The 15,246-nt window shown below is 40.0% G+C and overlaps 1 protein-coding gene across 1 annotated transcript; it reads right to left on the bottom strand.

The window, feature by feature from the left end:
- Window positions 1–201: 201 nt before the first annotated feature.
- Window positions 202–15,120, bottom strand: GGH (gamma-glutamyl hydrolase). The gene is made up of 9 exons (XM_066180622.1): window positions 14,917–15,120; window positions 13,988–14,102; window positions 12,560–12,610; window positions 9,354–9,438; window positions 6,831–6,969; window positions 5,879–5,985; window positions 5,675–5,765; window positions 4,313–4,450; window positions 202–2,184 (listed from the first exon to the last, which is right to left on the bottom strand). The coding sequence occupies exons 1-9, from the start codon at window positions 15,044–15,046 to the stop codon at window positions 2,063–2,065; spliced, it is 978 nt and encodes a 325-aa protein (XP_066036719.1). The 5' UTR covers window positions 15,047–15,120; the 3' UTR covers window positions 202–2,062.
- Window positions 15,121–15,246: the final 126 nt, after the last annotated feature.

Genomic DNA, 15,246 nt, shown 5'->3' with positions numbered 1-15,246 from the left:
CAAGGGTACCTTGTGCTCTGGGCATGTCTGTGCCAGGCCATGGATCTCACTCATCCTGACCCTGACTTGCTGGCATGACCACAGAAAGTAGATACAGGTTGTAATCTCCTGGTTTATGACTATCACAGATGGAAACAAGAAGACAGTGACTGTTGTCAGTGCTTCATCTGTGGTATCTAAAAGATGACAAAAATACAAGTCTGCTTGAATGAAAGTTTATTTCACATATCATAGAAAAATCATGCATATCATCAAAAAAGGCTTTACAGGATAAAGGGTATAAAGGAAAGACACATACAAATTCATAATATATAAACTTCTCTCATCATATTACACACAATACTCTTCATAGTTACACATTTAGGGACTGATTACTACCATCGCAGACATTACACCTGCTAGATTGATCTCTGGTTTAAGGCTAAAACCTGCTTACCTTACTTAGGCAAATTCTTAGAGCTATTCCAAAGAACTCAGTCTGAACAACAAGCAGAAGACTGGACTTGGTTTCCAAGTATCACAGCTGCGATATTTACATGCAACTGTAGAGCACAACCCTTTTTTTTAAAACTTGGTTCTATTCAGGAGTCAGTTAATAAAGTTACCTATATTAAAAAGATAATCATTTACTAAGTTGGCTGATGAGACTAATATATAAATATCTCATGTTTAAGCTTGTAATTACCTGGACGTGTTTTTCTGGTAGTCACAGTTAATGTTTCCTCATAAGTGGTTTTTTTGTTTGTTTGTTTTCCTTTTTTTTTTTTTTTTTTAACTGATGCATTTCACATTCTCTTTTAAAGTTGCTTCATGATAAAGAACAAGCTAGGGAGTGTTTCACTTGAAAAACCTGAGAAACTTACCAGACTTATTCAGATCCGTTACCTGAGAGTATGAGGTTCTACAAAACAGAGCTGAAGTTTATAAACCTGAATTCTTCATAAACTCCAAATCCTTGTTAACGTTAACATGGGTTTGGAAGCTATGCTAGAGAGAATTATATCTGATTGTCTAATCTTAGTTCTTTTTTGGACAACACACAAAACCACAGAACAAAACTTTCACCAAATCTGGAGCAAAGCAGAGAAAAAACGGTGTCAGTGTATTGCATGCAACTGCTATTATCACATTATGTCACCTTTAACAGGTTTCTCATATACATTCATCTGCTGTTTAAATTCCAGCTGCACTGAACTATCAAACAAGACAAAAAGAAACTACCTTTTTTACTAATATAATGACAAATTACATCTTGACTTCAAATCAAAATTCTATCCAGCTACAGGAAAAGTAAGACACTTTAGAGAAAAAATTAAGTTTACATTCTTTTAAATACAAAGGAATGAGTGTCTGCATCTCATATCTGGCTGCTGACTACTGTTACTCCAAGACAAATCCTTGGATGATATATAAAACTGAATTGAAAAGAACTGAAATGGAATCAGCACTGAATTATGCCCTCCAAAGTTACTTATTTTATGTGATATTTGCAATACGAAGGCCTCACAAGGTATACAGACTCCAAATAATGCTCAATGTGCAAGAGAAACAGTTTCACAAATGGGATATACATGCTTCTGAGGCAGAAATGTGCTTGCTATCCTGCCTTACTTTACAAGACTTTTGGTCAATTTTTGAAATGACAAAGGAGTCCCTGTCAAGAACTTGGCTGCATACACATATCTACGACAAATCCAAGAGTCTCATCTGCTAAATCATTTGAAAAGGACAGGATTTTCCTACACGGTGTATCTAAGTGTCTAGTGCTATCACAGTCCACAACACTTTACAAAGGACTTTTCCTTGTATTGAAGGTGATTACTTCAAAGTTTATAAGCACAGTCAAGTCCTCTTTCCTGGAAAAAAAATACATTTTTCTGTAGATTATTATGCTATTGAATGTAAATTTATATATTAATGTTTCAATAGTGCAGAAGACACACAGAATAAATCATTGTAAAGGAAAACTGTTCTAGCATTTTGTCACTACATCAGCTTAATTACACAATGCTGGCAAATAATTCCATTTATAAATAACAACACTGCACCTTTGACAAGATACTCAATCAAAAAAATAGGTCTGCTGAAATGCAGAAAATGTTCCTGTATAAACGGGATTATAATTATAGATCAATTCTTTTGTTTCCTCCTCTTCACTGGAGAAATGGTGCATGCTCTTCCTGGCTGTAAAACATTGTAGAAGTACAGATCATTTTAATGTTATCCTCCTCAACAATATTTATCTTGGTAAAGTAAGTTACTTGGTGTAGCAGAAAAACAAATTGAATTACACAACCTTGTATGTGAAGAACTGTGAAGATACATCTTCAGAAAGCTGCTTACAGCATATTTTATTACTGGAGAGGGGGAATTTAAAGCCAAGACTATAAAATAGTTATCCATGAGATACTTGCAGTATCTACCAGAAATACCAGTCCTTCTATCTCTGAAAGAAATGCATTGCATTATCAGCCTACTGAAAGCTGCATGGACTGTGCTGGTGAGGACAATAAAATTGAATCCTCCCCTGGTTTATCACACTGGCAACCCTACAGAAGTTAAAACTAATGATGGATGGATACAGAAATGGTATTTCAGTAGAATGGTTTAATTCCTAAGTGATCACACTTCAATATATTTTTACTGTCAGAAAGCAGTTTACATTTTTCATCTTGTGGCCTATTTTCAAAGTTAGGGAAGATATTCTGCCTTACATTAGCTAAAAATGTCTATTACTCATTGCAAAGTAATGATATGAAGTACTCAGTAGGAACAGCTTATGCTTCAGTATCTCCCCAAAAGACTGGGGAGGCAATGAAGAGTAACTTAGGATTTGGTACAAGAGATGGGGGCAGACAGAGCTGGCTGAAGAGAGTTTGCACTACTGGAATGGTAGGTCAGTAGATCCAAAAGCTAGTGACACACCTGTGTGGCACTCTGCATGAGCTCCACATCCCTAACAGAACTCACACCACAGTGTGTTTCAGCAGGATTTACAAGCCAAGTTGGCACTTGTTTTGCCCCACTTAACTTGGATAATGGCCTGAGCAAGCTTACTTCTATTGGGAATACAATCTGCAGACAGATATTAGATAAAGCAGAAAACAAAGCCAGAAAATATACTGCATTCTAGTGTGTTCAGTTCTAGACTACAAAATTTAAACCAGACTCGTACTGTGTTTTCTCCTATTTTACCCCTTATTTTAGTCATAGTCTGCCATCTCATAGAATGGCCTGGGCTGGAAGGGACCTTAAATATTATCTTGTTCCAATCCCTCTGCCACGGGCAGGGACACGTTCCACTAGACCAGGCTGCTCAGAGGCCCAGTTCTGCCTGGCCCTAAGTTCCCTATCAAAATGGTTTTGCTACATTTTCACAAAGAGGAGTAGGACTACCTTAAACAAAAAAGCACCTTGAATTTGTATGAAACACAGCTTTTAGTTCTACACTCTCACTGACTAGGTCAGCACAAACTGCATTTCTTTACATCACTGTCTAGTTTCTTCCTTAAGTTGACTCTTTTGATTTGAGACCAAACTCAACCAGCTTAATTATTATGTTCTCCATAGTCCCCATCAAGGAGGTAAGACAATTTCATAAAATAGTCCAGCAGAATGATTTAGTGGGGATAAATTAAGGAATAAAGTTTGATTCCTTCAAATACTCCTCTATTTATGTCCTGCTTATTTATAGCAGACGAGAAGTGTCATAAGCCATCAAAATGTTATGCATTAGTGACTTCCAGATTTTTAGGGTATAAACAAAAAAAAAATTAGCAGCTCTGTAAAATTCAAAAACTCCTTGTGCTGTCTATAGTATCCAACTGTAGGGCACCATATTGCACCCCTCTGACACATCCATACTGCCCAGGGCCTATTTATAGTCCTGGTGTATGCATTTTGCAAGCAAAATTGAGAACACACTGAATGACTGTAAGCCAGTTTGGAACTGAAGAAGCCCCTGGAATTACGAATGGAGTACTTTTTCTGTTTTATTGTCTTTGTGCAAGAGAGGCCAAAATGTTACAGGGACGTTTGGAAATGACAAAAAGTCACAGAACAGTGTTTTAGAGCCAGCCTAGCGAAAAGAGTTTGTGGAATGCTTGGCCTTTTGATGTTACTTTCATTAAGCCATTCTATTTCTAGTAGTCTTTGGTGTTTTATAAGCCTATAAAGCTTGCAGAGTAATCTCCTCAGAAAGCACTATGAGGTACTGAACTTTGACAGCTGAAAAAGAAGTCCGTTGTCTTCAAAGTTTTCAGTAATGCTTCACTCTAACCCTCAACATTTATACATAATAAACATTTTTTACCTTCATTAACGAAGAAATCAGCCATATAATATGCTGCTCTTACAGCAGATGGTGAATGTGGAATGCCTGGAGAATCCTTCCACTCAAAAGGATTTTTCTCTGGATGCCACTGTATGCCATAAATTGGATATTTGTATGCTACAACAAAACACAAAGTGTGCAAAGGTGCACACCTTAAGAATTATGTAATTGATTTTACTACAAAAAAAACCCAGAGGATAAGCTACAATTATACCTCACTTATCAACAGTTTCACAAAAGCTTGAACAGCAAGTTGAAACACTGCTAAAATCACAGTAGAACTGAAGGAAAAGAAATAGATATTGTAAAAGAAGAGTCTCATTTCACACAAGAAAATATTTGCACATAATTTTTTTGATTATTCATTTCAGAATTAATGTTATACACACTAAAAATAATGTTTTAAGTATATCAATCTCAAAGCTTCCTATCTGCTTGCCAGCATCACTCAGCATTCACAGCCATACGACATGCCAGTTCCATGGGAGAGATCCAAGACTCAGCATCCCCTTGAAGGCCCAGTCAATCCATGGGCAGCTCCCAGCTGCTCTGGCCAGGCCTGACACATTCTGGGGGAGTCAGTCCTTAGCCCTCTTCCAGGGAATAGCGGCACAGCAGCTGATGACTGCTCTGATAAACTGCTTGCAGGCACAGGTGATGCCTATCATTAGCCTAATCAGGTTTGCTGATCAAAGTGCTCTTTTTTTTTGGAGGCCAGCCAGGATGCCACACAGAAGAATCCCATTGGTGACAGCTGGGCCCTACAGTAGGGCTGTTAGTGGTGCACTCATCAAGATAAAACACTCCCTGAAGAGCTAACTTGTCTCCTGAGCTGAGCAAGCCCAGTGTGAAACAGACAAACAAGTCATGCAAAAAGCTTTTGGAGGAGGGCAATTACCAGCATTGCCACTAAGGTAATGAGGGATATTACTGTTCCCTCAGCAGCCTGGAGTGCTCTTCCCATACAGCAAACAGAGAGCACCAGGGAAACGCAAGCCGAAGCAGGCAGCTGGAAAGCACGGCTTGACAGAGGCACACCGTGCTGTGCAGGGAGTCAACTACAAGTGCTGTGAGTTCACAGCACTCAAATATGCCAGTGCTAAAGTGTAACAGCATATATGGAAGGGGAACAGGGGGTGGGAGGAGTAATAAGGCTCACAGTACTGAAAAGATAAAATATCCCTGCAAACAGAAATGCTCCTCACACCCAGAGCACTGACAGGGCTGATGCTTGCCCTGCTATTTTAACAACTTGCAATACTATTTCTCATCCATGCCACAACACCCCTAAAGAACTAGGTTGTTACAGTCACAGTTTCCACAGGAAATTAATTTCCTTACCTTCCATGGTAGATATAAACTCCACTTCATCATCAGCGTTAGTGGTTAGAACATTATAGAAACTACGAAGCTTTTCATTATTGGTGAAATTCTGTGACAAGGAGAGGGGGAAGAGGGAAAAGGTGTTATTTGCTTATTTATTTCTAGTTTTAACTGGAAAAAAAAAAAAGTGTCTGTATGCAGGAAATAAAGAAGATCAAATACCTCCATGGAGAGACTCCATACATGAAAGTTTGATGTCAATGGCTCAGTAGCAAGTGCGTATAATACATCATCAGGGAAATTCCTGAACATTTTACTCTCTTTTGCAGCTATTACAAAGAAAAAAAATTGTATTTTCCATTACTGAAACTGGTCTCAGATGGACTTATACTGACAGAAGACAATTAATAAAATGGTGTATTAAACTTTTTTGGCAGTAAATCTTTATTGTTTCAGAATATCCTGCAAGAAATACCAGTGAAATAACTACAACAGATTTCCGATATGCTGTTACCACTGTCTATCGGTCTTGACCCAGAGAGGATTCAACTTAGGCAGCAAAGTTCTCACTAAAATAAGCATCATTCTTTGACACTCATTTCAGCTGCCTTTCCACCCACAATGAGCACAAGTGAGAGAATTTGTGAATGCTACATTTCTTTTGATTACTCACAAAGGGTAAAGTATCAACAGAGGACACTCTACTGCCAGTGCTGCCAAGTGCCACAGCTCTGTCTCATGGGATCTCTGTGATTTCAGTACTGTTCAAATGGGACAATAATGCTACTATTCATCATGAGGAAAGACGTGATTTGAAAGAATTCAAATCACCAGCTCTCCAAGCTTAATAGGTTCTGAAGCTGTGAATTTTGTTCAACTTGGTAACAAAAAGCAGGCATTATTTTGTAGGTGTGAATTTTCAAATTACTCAAAGAGACACAACTTTGGTTTTTGCTGTCTGCTGTTGGTTTCAAATGGCTTGTGCACACTTCTCTGCTTAAGAAGTGAGAGCTGCACTGACTTCACAAAAACAGTCAATGCAACTTAATAACAAAGAATTTAACAGAAGAAAATCATCAGGAACCTCACAAACATTCACCCCATAATATTTATCACCAACAAAACACAACACCTCTTAGCAAAACTCAGACATGAGATGTAATGAACTTTTCACCTGAGGTAAAGTTCAGAGGGAGTGAAAAACCATTTGTCTTGGTATGAACAAGTAAAATTTCACCGCTTGTGAGATAGGTAAGCTCTTCATGTCCAAGACATGTTCCCCATATTGGGAAATAATCTCCTTTATCGTTAGCCTACAAAATAAAAGCAACAATTTAAGGAAACAGTAATGAAAATGTACAGAAAAGAGAACTGACAAGAACTTCCTACACTTTTTACTTGCTTTTGTGTAGGTGAGAAGTATAACTACTAGAGTAGTATGAATTGCTACCACAGGAACAGTAACAGTTCAATTGCAATTGAAATAAGCACAGATTCCCTTAGAATCTTTCCTAAAATATGAAGGCTAAAGGATATATATGTTTTGAAGCAGCAAACTGAGCCAAATGTGGATACTGATTTGACTGTTTTGTTCTACAAGTAATGTTGAGAGCATCCTAAACAGAAACCACAAAATGGCAACACTTCTCTAAAAAAAGCAGTCACTAGAAGGGACACAGAAGAGTCTGTCACCATTTTGAGGCAAAGCATACTCGTTGCAATTCACACTTTTCTACAAAGCATGCTATGATCACATATCAAGGGACCTTTGCAATGTTTGTGCCCACTAAAGTGTATTAAGAAAACGTGAACCCTACTACTAGCATAGCTATGGTCTTACATGACACACCTATATGATTGTTTAACTAGAATGTTTAGACCTGTGTTCCAGAAAGACAAAATGTACATTTAAGCAACATTAAAAAGTGGCAGTCGTTTTCAAAAGAACAAAAATTGGCAGGTCAGTGTGAAAACAATATGAAAAATGCAAAAAGGAGGAAAAGAAAGCAAAAAACTAAGAACACAACTAGTTTCTTGTGACCTAACTAAGCATGGTGCATACATGCAGTGGAAATCGGCATTTTTAAATGGTTTACACCTGATAGTAAGTATATGTTGGAGACTGGGATGTTTCAGAACTCCTGTTTTTGTGAAATCTGATTAGTTTTTCGTAACTTGTTTCTAAACATTTCCAAGTTACGCATACCACAACACACACCACTTCCAAGGAGCTGCTGCTCAATGCCATTTTTGGGAAAGCTAAAATGACAGGCTCAGAATAAAAATGTTCCCCTACTGCATTACTAATAGTATAGTCATAAAAGCCCACAGAGCTACTTCTTCTCACAGCAAAACAAGGAAGATGTACAGAAAGAAGGCTGATAGGGCTGCAGAGTCTTCATGACCACCCATAATGTATAATGAGGCACAGAACTTACATGAAAGACAGACAGTGGAGTTGCATGTGAGGACTAAAATTGCTGAAGGCAAAAAAATAACCTACAGTTTAAAACCAATTGCAACTGAAACAAAGATTTTGTGCACCCCCTCCTTTTTTTTAAAAATAAACTAGAGCCTGGAGGCTAAGCATGTATTAAAACAACACTCAAGACATCACATTTTAAAAACTAATTTAAGAGCTGGAAAACAGTATTTCATTTAGATTTTTGCCTAACTAGTAAAATTCTACTGACTTGAATGGGGATTAGCATTTCACCGCTCTATTCGTATTAAAGCAGAGCCAGATCAAAGTAATTTCTCATTGTGAACATTTCCAAATGAAAAGGTCCCCTTGTGAAAAGATAAAATTCAGTCACTCTGTACTTGTAAAGATATCCTTGACTGTTCTAGATTCCGTTACGTAAGTAAAACTAGCAATATTTTATAGCGCTAATTAAGATTTGAAAGATGAAAATCAAAACACAAACAGCAAAGAAAAAACCCTCCTTTGTTAGAAAGGGTTACTACCTAGGATGAACTGAGTATTATTTTCTGCCTTTCAGTCATTGGTAGTACACACATCAGCTAATATACCTGTCTCTCTGATCATAAAGTGACATAGGCAGTTCAGTTTATCACTGTGAAATGTCAACAGAATTTCATAATTGTACAACCAACCACAAGAAACCCTTGCCCCAGTGCTGAATACCAAGGCACAGGCTGCAGTTCTCACAGTGAGCAGTTGCAGAGAGACATATGAAATTGTCTCACAGAAAAAGTGAGACAGTCTTTGCAAGACTCATCACAAATAAACACAGACAAAAGAATAAAAACATTGGTGCCATGGGGACTGAAAAGTAAAGGGAGCTCAGCTACTGAATTGCAGCAGCTGACTGGTCCTGTGAATGCCACTGCCTGCACTTTCCTTGCTTGCTGTTGGAAAGTCAGCAGCAAACGCGGAAGAGCAATTCCTCGCTGCCAAGTTCACATAGAGCCATAAAGCCTCAAGTATAATGAATAAACAATACCATTCTCATCTGAAGAACTCTGGAGTTTAAGAACATAACACAACATAAAACAGGAGCAAGTCTGAATCTTAGGCTATTAATGCAGAAGTTTTATGCAGAAGCAAGAAGTAAGCTACCTATTTTTCAATTAACCTACTGAATGACAGTGCAAATCTATGAAAAATATGAACCTGTCATTTTGATCTCTGAACAGTGATAATAACAAGAACCAACTGCTCCTTAGTAATTACCTCCAAGGCCTTGTGGTAAAATATTTTAGCAACCCTGGAATATTCTGAAGTCTTAAGATCCACACCACCTCCTGGAAGAAGTACTCTGAAAGGCAACATCCAAGAATATGATTAGCAACACTGATCAACCCAAAACTTGGACAATGTACACAAAGAAATGTCTGATAGTAGTTTTACGGGTATGATTTAGGTGTAGGTTTTAGAAATCTACAGACAGGCACCTATGCACCCATTATGGACAGCAGGGATCTAGTCAGGAGAGTCACTGGAGATTCAAATAGGTTTTCCAGAGCAGACACCTTAATGGTGGGTAGGTTGAACAGCCCTGTCAGCTCCACTGACTGTACTGACTAGTATTCCATTAACTATGTGAGTTTGGACAGCTAGTGCACAGGCAGACAGCTATGCTTAGGTGTTTCAGTCTTTAACTTAATCAGAGTGTTTTTAGTGTTCTCCTACTGAAGAATGGTTGGTTACTCTATCACTAAGTATAGATCAATGCTAATGCAACATATGAAAGAAGAAAGTAAACAGAAAATACATAAACCACACAGATTTCAGCTGGTATGCAAAAGGGTTGCAAGCCATGACTGTCATTTCCTATCCTGACTCTCAGCTGGCTCTCACTAGCACTTTCAAATCCCAGCCCATATCTCAATTCATTCTGTTCGGTTTCAGAAAAATAGAATTGTGGCCCTGGCATAGTGACCTTCTTATTGGAGACAACAAAGATCAAAAAGTTCCTATCGAAAAGGAAGAAAAGTACACTTGACCTCTGGTCACACAGGATTCCAGAGAGCCAAGGAAAACAGCCTCAGGGACAATTTCATAAAAATAGTGCACAAGCTTTTGCCACCGCAAAATATAATCAGGAATGGCAATTCCCTGTGTGGCTCCCTGAACCCCCCAAAAAAACCACCACAGAAGAAAAAGATTCAGCACAGTCCAGCAGAGAATTCACATGGACACATGATGACATGGAAAGAATTCATGTACCATCAGAAACAGTAACATGAAATGAAGGAAGCCTCGTATGGCTGTAACTGGAACAGTGCCTGCAGAACCAACAAAACTGGATGTGTGAGCATTCCTTAACCCACTGCTGCAGAACCTCAAGTGGATTTACTCTATTCACATCCATTAGTTGTTGATTTTTTACTGAAATGGGTGTAGGATTTCCTCTACATTTCTGTGCTCTGAAAATTGGATCCCACTCTATCAGTGGGATACTAACAAGCAGTTAAAAACAAATAACACCTCAAACGATCCCAAGCATAAGCAAAGCAAATATGCATTCAAACCCTTGTGACCAGGTTTTTTTTTAAAGTGAATAATGCACAGGCTCATGTAAAAGCCATCAAGTATTTGGTGAAAAATAGTATTCACAAAAATACAAACCACTTTACTTCCAAGTGTCAACATTGAAAATTAATACAGCTGAAGGTATTTTCAAAACAGGCCAGATTATAGGTTTTTTCAGAGATCGAATTAGACAAACAAGGTGATCTTCACCTGGAAGTGGTGGAAAATTCACCTATTCAAACCAAAACCTGGACTATATTAATTAGGAAATCTGACTGTCATTTTTGCTAATGCAAAAAGGAAATAACCCATTAAGTAGCAATGATAATGGCTTGACATTGTCATAAGCAGATTGAAATGCAACCATGTGTATTCCAGTATCACTGCCTGGTTAGAGCTGATGATTTCCACTGGGCATTTCAACAGCTACCTTAGGAGAACATTCATACATACATGTCTTTATTACAGTAAATTTCATGATTTTAAGAAGATAGCATTTAGTAGTAATTTCCAACTTCAAAGAACAATACGAAAAATCGATGTTATCTCCTCCTAATCCTGAATTTCCACAGAATGAAAGTCATTCCCTCCGGAGCTCCTTTTTGTTATTTACACACAGTTTTATCATGGAAGCCAAAAGGTGACAGTGGAGGGCCACAGAAGGAAATACAGACCATCACTCACCTATGTAAGACAAACTCAACTGACTTCTGACTGCAAGGACAGAAGGACAGAAAGTGGATCTACTTGCCAAACACTTTCTTCTGCATTGACGTAGGTGGTGAGGTAGAAACAATGAGAGACCCCATTGGTGGAAAGCCCTTTTGGCAACCAAAGTGAAGCTGGTAGCCATGAGAAAGGGAGGAAATTACTCATTTTTGTCTCCAACAGCACACAGCAGAGAAAAGCATCACTGTCTTACACTCGCTTATAGCACAAGAGTGCAAAGATCCACGTCTTAGTGTCCAGGGCATATTGAGGTAGGAGGACAATGCACTCCCCAGACAGCCAAAGGTCTAAACCTGCAAGGTCTAATGATTAACATTCTAGTTATTTGCATAAGCTTAACAAATGCATTAATGGTTTAAGATGCTCATCTCATGACCACAAGTAGCCCAATCACATGCTCTGGCCTCACACATCACCATGGCGGTGAAGTGTAGCATCAGCTGATTTTACTCTTCTGAAGTGCCCTTTCAGCACAAGGCTAAAAAAACATGAAAGGTTTTGACTTTATTTAGTCCACAATAAAAACTGTTAGGCAAGATCACATTATCCAACATTTGAAAAGGAAGAGCAGAAAGGTGGCCAGTTGCCACAGATCCCCTGAAAACCAGGAAGTTTTTCTAACAGAGACCTAAGACACAGAATCACAACAGGTAAGACAGACAATTCAAGTAGTAAGAGAGAGAGCACACATGGAGACAAGAGTACGAGACACTGGAAATCAGAAACTTTTATAATAGATGAGGTATGAAAAGGACTGAAAGAGGGAAGAAAGGGTAGAATCAGGGATGAAATATCAAGCAAGTGCTATTAAACATCAAAATGAAGGTGACACCTCAAATGAGGAAGACAGAAAAATTAACAAAGAGGAAGTCGAGTATCTCACTTGCAAAATTGCTCATAACTATAATGCCACTTCTCCCTGTCTGCAGACAAGCACAAGGGAATGGCAAGATGAGCCTTGGCACTGTTGCAGATTATCTGACGTGTTCCTCAAGGAAGGAAAGGCAGCACACCAATACTGGGTGATATAATTCTGTGTCTTAGAATATATTTTCATGTCTGCAGTGCCCAGCACAACCTCTCAAAAGTAGAAAGACAATGTTCTTGACAACACAGCAGAGCTCAAAAACAGAACCATCATGCCTTTCAACAGAAAATCAGTGCTCAAGACTTACCCATTAATAGAGTGGAACATTTTATCATATTCTTCATCTGTAAGATTTAATCTGAAATACCAAAAAAATAATTATAGAATACATATGATGTACATATATTTGACCACAAAAATACCATCTCTATTGAACAGAAATGTATGACACAGAAAATATGCAGAAGGCATGCTTTAAACAGAGTAAAATGGACACAAATCAAATTAAGCATTTCACTTGAAACAGCTCAACCCACAAGACTGAAAAAAGGGCCCTGGTCAGGTAGTGTTCCTGATGAGGTACTCTGAAACCCTCTTGCAAGCCACTTGAAAAATTTAGTATTTACATGAATGGCATGGTTATTATTTCCTGCAGACCGGCAACTCCGGTTTCCAACTGACTCCAAGAAGGGCAGAGCTGCAAACAGTGGGTCACACCCATGCACCCCCAGCCTCCTTGCCAGCGTGGCAGCATGAAAAGCACAAAAGGCCTTGCCTCTGTTGTAAGCCCTGCTCAGCAATAACAAAAACACCTCTATATCATCAACCCTGTGCTCAAGCATGAATCCAAAACACACCCCCACACTAGCTACTGGGAAGAAAATTAACTCTACCCCGGCCAAAACCAGCACAGATGGCCACACTTCTGCAGAACTGATATGCTGGGTGTAAGTGAAAGTGTTCAGCTTTGCTGCAAGTAACTTAATTGCCACATTTAGAAGCATCCATTCATCAGTGAAGCTTCTGGTCGTCAAACATTCTGAAAGCTCCAGCAGCTACGTGAGGAATGCTGGCTTCTAATTCGGGCACTTAAGTGGTGCTCTTATCAAACTGTGTGGATACATTCTATTTTTTTTTTCTGCAGTTGTATTAGCATTGTTTTAAGTATTGAAATTTATAATTTTATCATCAGGTTTCAGTGCACTTAATATTTTATAGCTAAGCATTGGTATGAAGTACTGACAGCTATACTTACCCTGCTACTTTTTTTACCAAAAAACAAGGAGATAATGACCCATAGTTTGAACAGAACTGGACTTCGTTTTCTGAAAGGCGTACTGACAGCCTTCCTCGATTCCCTGAATTCCAGGGCTACAAAATGTGAAAAAATGTATCTAGGTATCTATGTGTGTTTGTGGGGCACTACACTGTACGCTGAATACAGCTAACTTCAAAAACCATGCATGCAAACTACAGAAGGCAATTTTACTGATTAAAAAAAATTAGAACTTTTCAAAGAAAGACTAGTAATGTAAGTAGAAGTATTAAAAAGTACATGTTCCACTCTGCTTTTATTCCAATTTCTGAAACTCACTGAGAATTGTGGCATCTTCAAATCATCTTTGAGGAGCAATAAACACTCAGAAAAGCAGCAGAACTATCTTCTGTGCCTCTAAAATGGTACATACCTTTCACACTGCAATTATTATCCACTCCTAAGGATAAAAAAACGTACCTTATTGGCACAGCTCGAGCACCGGCAGATTCCACAAATTTCACATATGAAGCTGCAATATAAGATCTTCCAAATCGCTGGTACTCATCAAAGTGACATTCCTGTGACAATATCCCTGACGGGCCCAAGGAAGAAAATTAGCACCATACAAATGGCAAATGCCACACACTGAAAGAAAATTCACGAAACCACCGAATCCATTAGGTTGGAAAAGACCTCTGAGATCATCAAATCCAGCCTACAAATGAACACCACCATGTCAACTACACCATGAAACAAGTGCCATGTCCAGTCTTTCCTTAAACGCCTCCAAGGACGGTGACTCCAACACATCCCTGGGCAGTCCATTAAAGTGTTAATCACCCCTTTTGTGAGGAAATTATTCCTAATGTCTAAACTAAACCACCCCATGGTAGCTTAAGACTCTGTCCTCTAGTCCTATAGCTAGCTGCCGAGACTGACCCCCGCCTGGCTACAACATCCTTTCAGGCAACTGTGAAGAACGGTGAGGTCACCCCGAGCCTTTCCTCCTGCCCAAAACACCCCAGGTTCCCCACCTGTTCCTCCTAAGACTCGTGCTCCTATCAATTAATTAATGAATTAATCTCCCATTTCCGACATGCCAGCTTGCAGCGATACATCTAATTCCCAGAGGAACTGCAGGCACCGAGACGCCGGGGCATCAATTACGGCGCCCCGTCACAAGGTACCACATAAACACACATTACCTGACTAAGCCTCGGCTTCCCTGCTATGACTACTCACCACTGCACCTTCTCTCAAGTAAGCTTGATTTTTAGAGAAAGCACGTACAGCGTCACGCTGCTGCTAACAGCGAAAGCAGACCTAGCCAAACCTGCGCTCCGGGAGACGTTTCCCCCGCCCGGCACGGCCGAGGCAGGGTGCGCGGCGGCCCCGCGGCCCCTTACCGATGATGGGTCTGTCATTGCGCCCCGCCGCGAGGTCGCGCCGCGCCAAGGAGGCGGCGGAGCCGCAGCGCAGCAGCACCAGGACGAGCGCGGCGGCCCCAACAGGACCGAGCCCTGAGAGACGCCCCATGGCCACAACCGAAGGCACTGGGAACGGCTCCCGGCGCGGCTCAGCACGGCTCGGCTCGCCTGCGGGCACGGCTGCCGGCTGCGCTGGGCTGGGCGCCCGCCCCTGCGCCACGCAGCCGCCGGGCCGCCCGCAGCGCAGGTCGCTGGGAAATGTAGTCCCGGCTCGCCGCCCCGCCTGCGCGCTGACCCCGCCGGACACAG

The sequence above is a fragment of the Chamaea fasciata genome, unplaced genomic scaffold, assembly GCF_029207755.1.
Source record: "Chamaea fasciata isolate MVZ Bird 193981 ecotype frontalis unplaced genomic scaffold, bChaFas1.0.hap1 SCAF_1, whole genome shotgun sequence".
NCBI lineage: Eukaryota > Metazoa > Chordata > Aves > Passeriformes > Sylviidae > Chamaea > Chamaea fasciata.
Note: the sequence above shows the minus strand (reverse complement) of the source record. Positions and strands in the feature narration are given on the sequence as shown.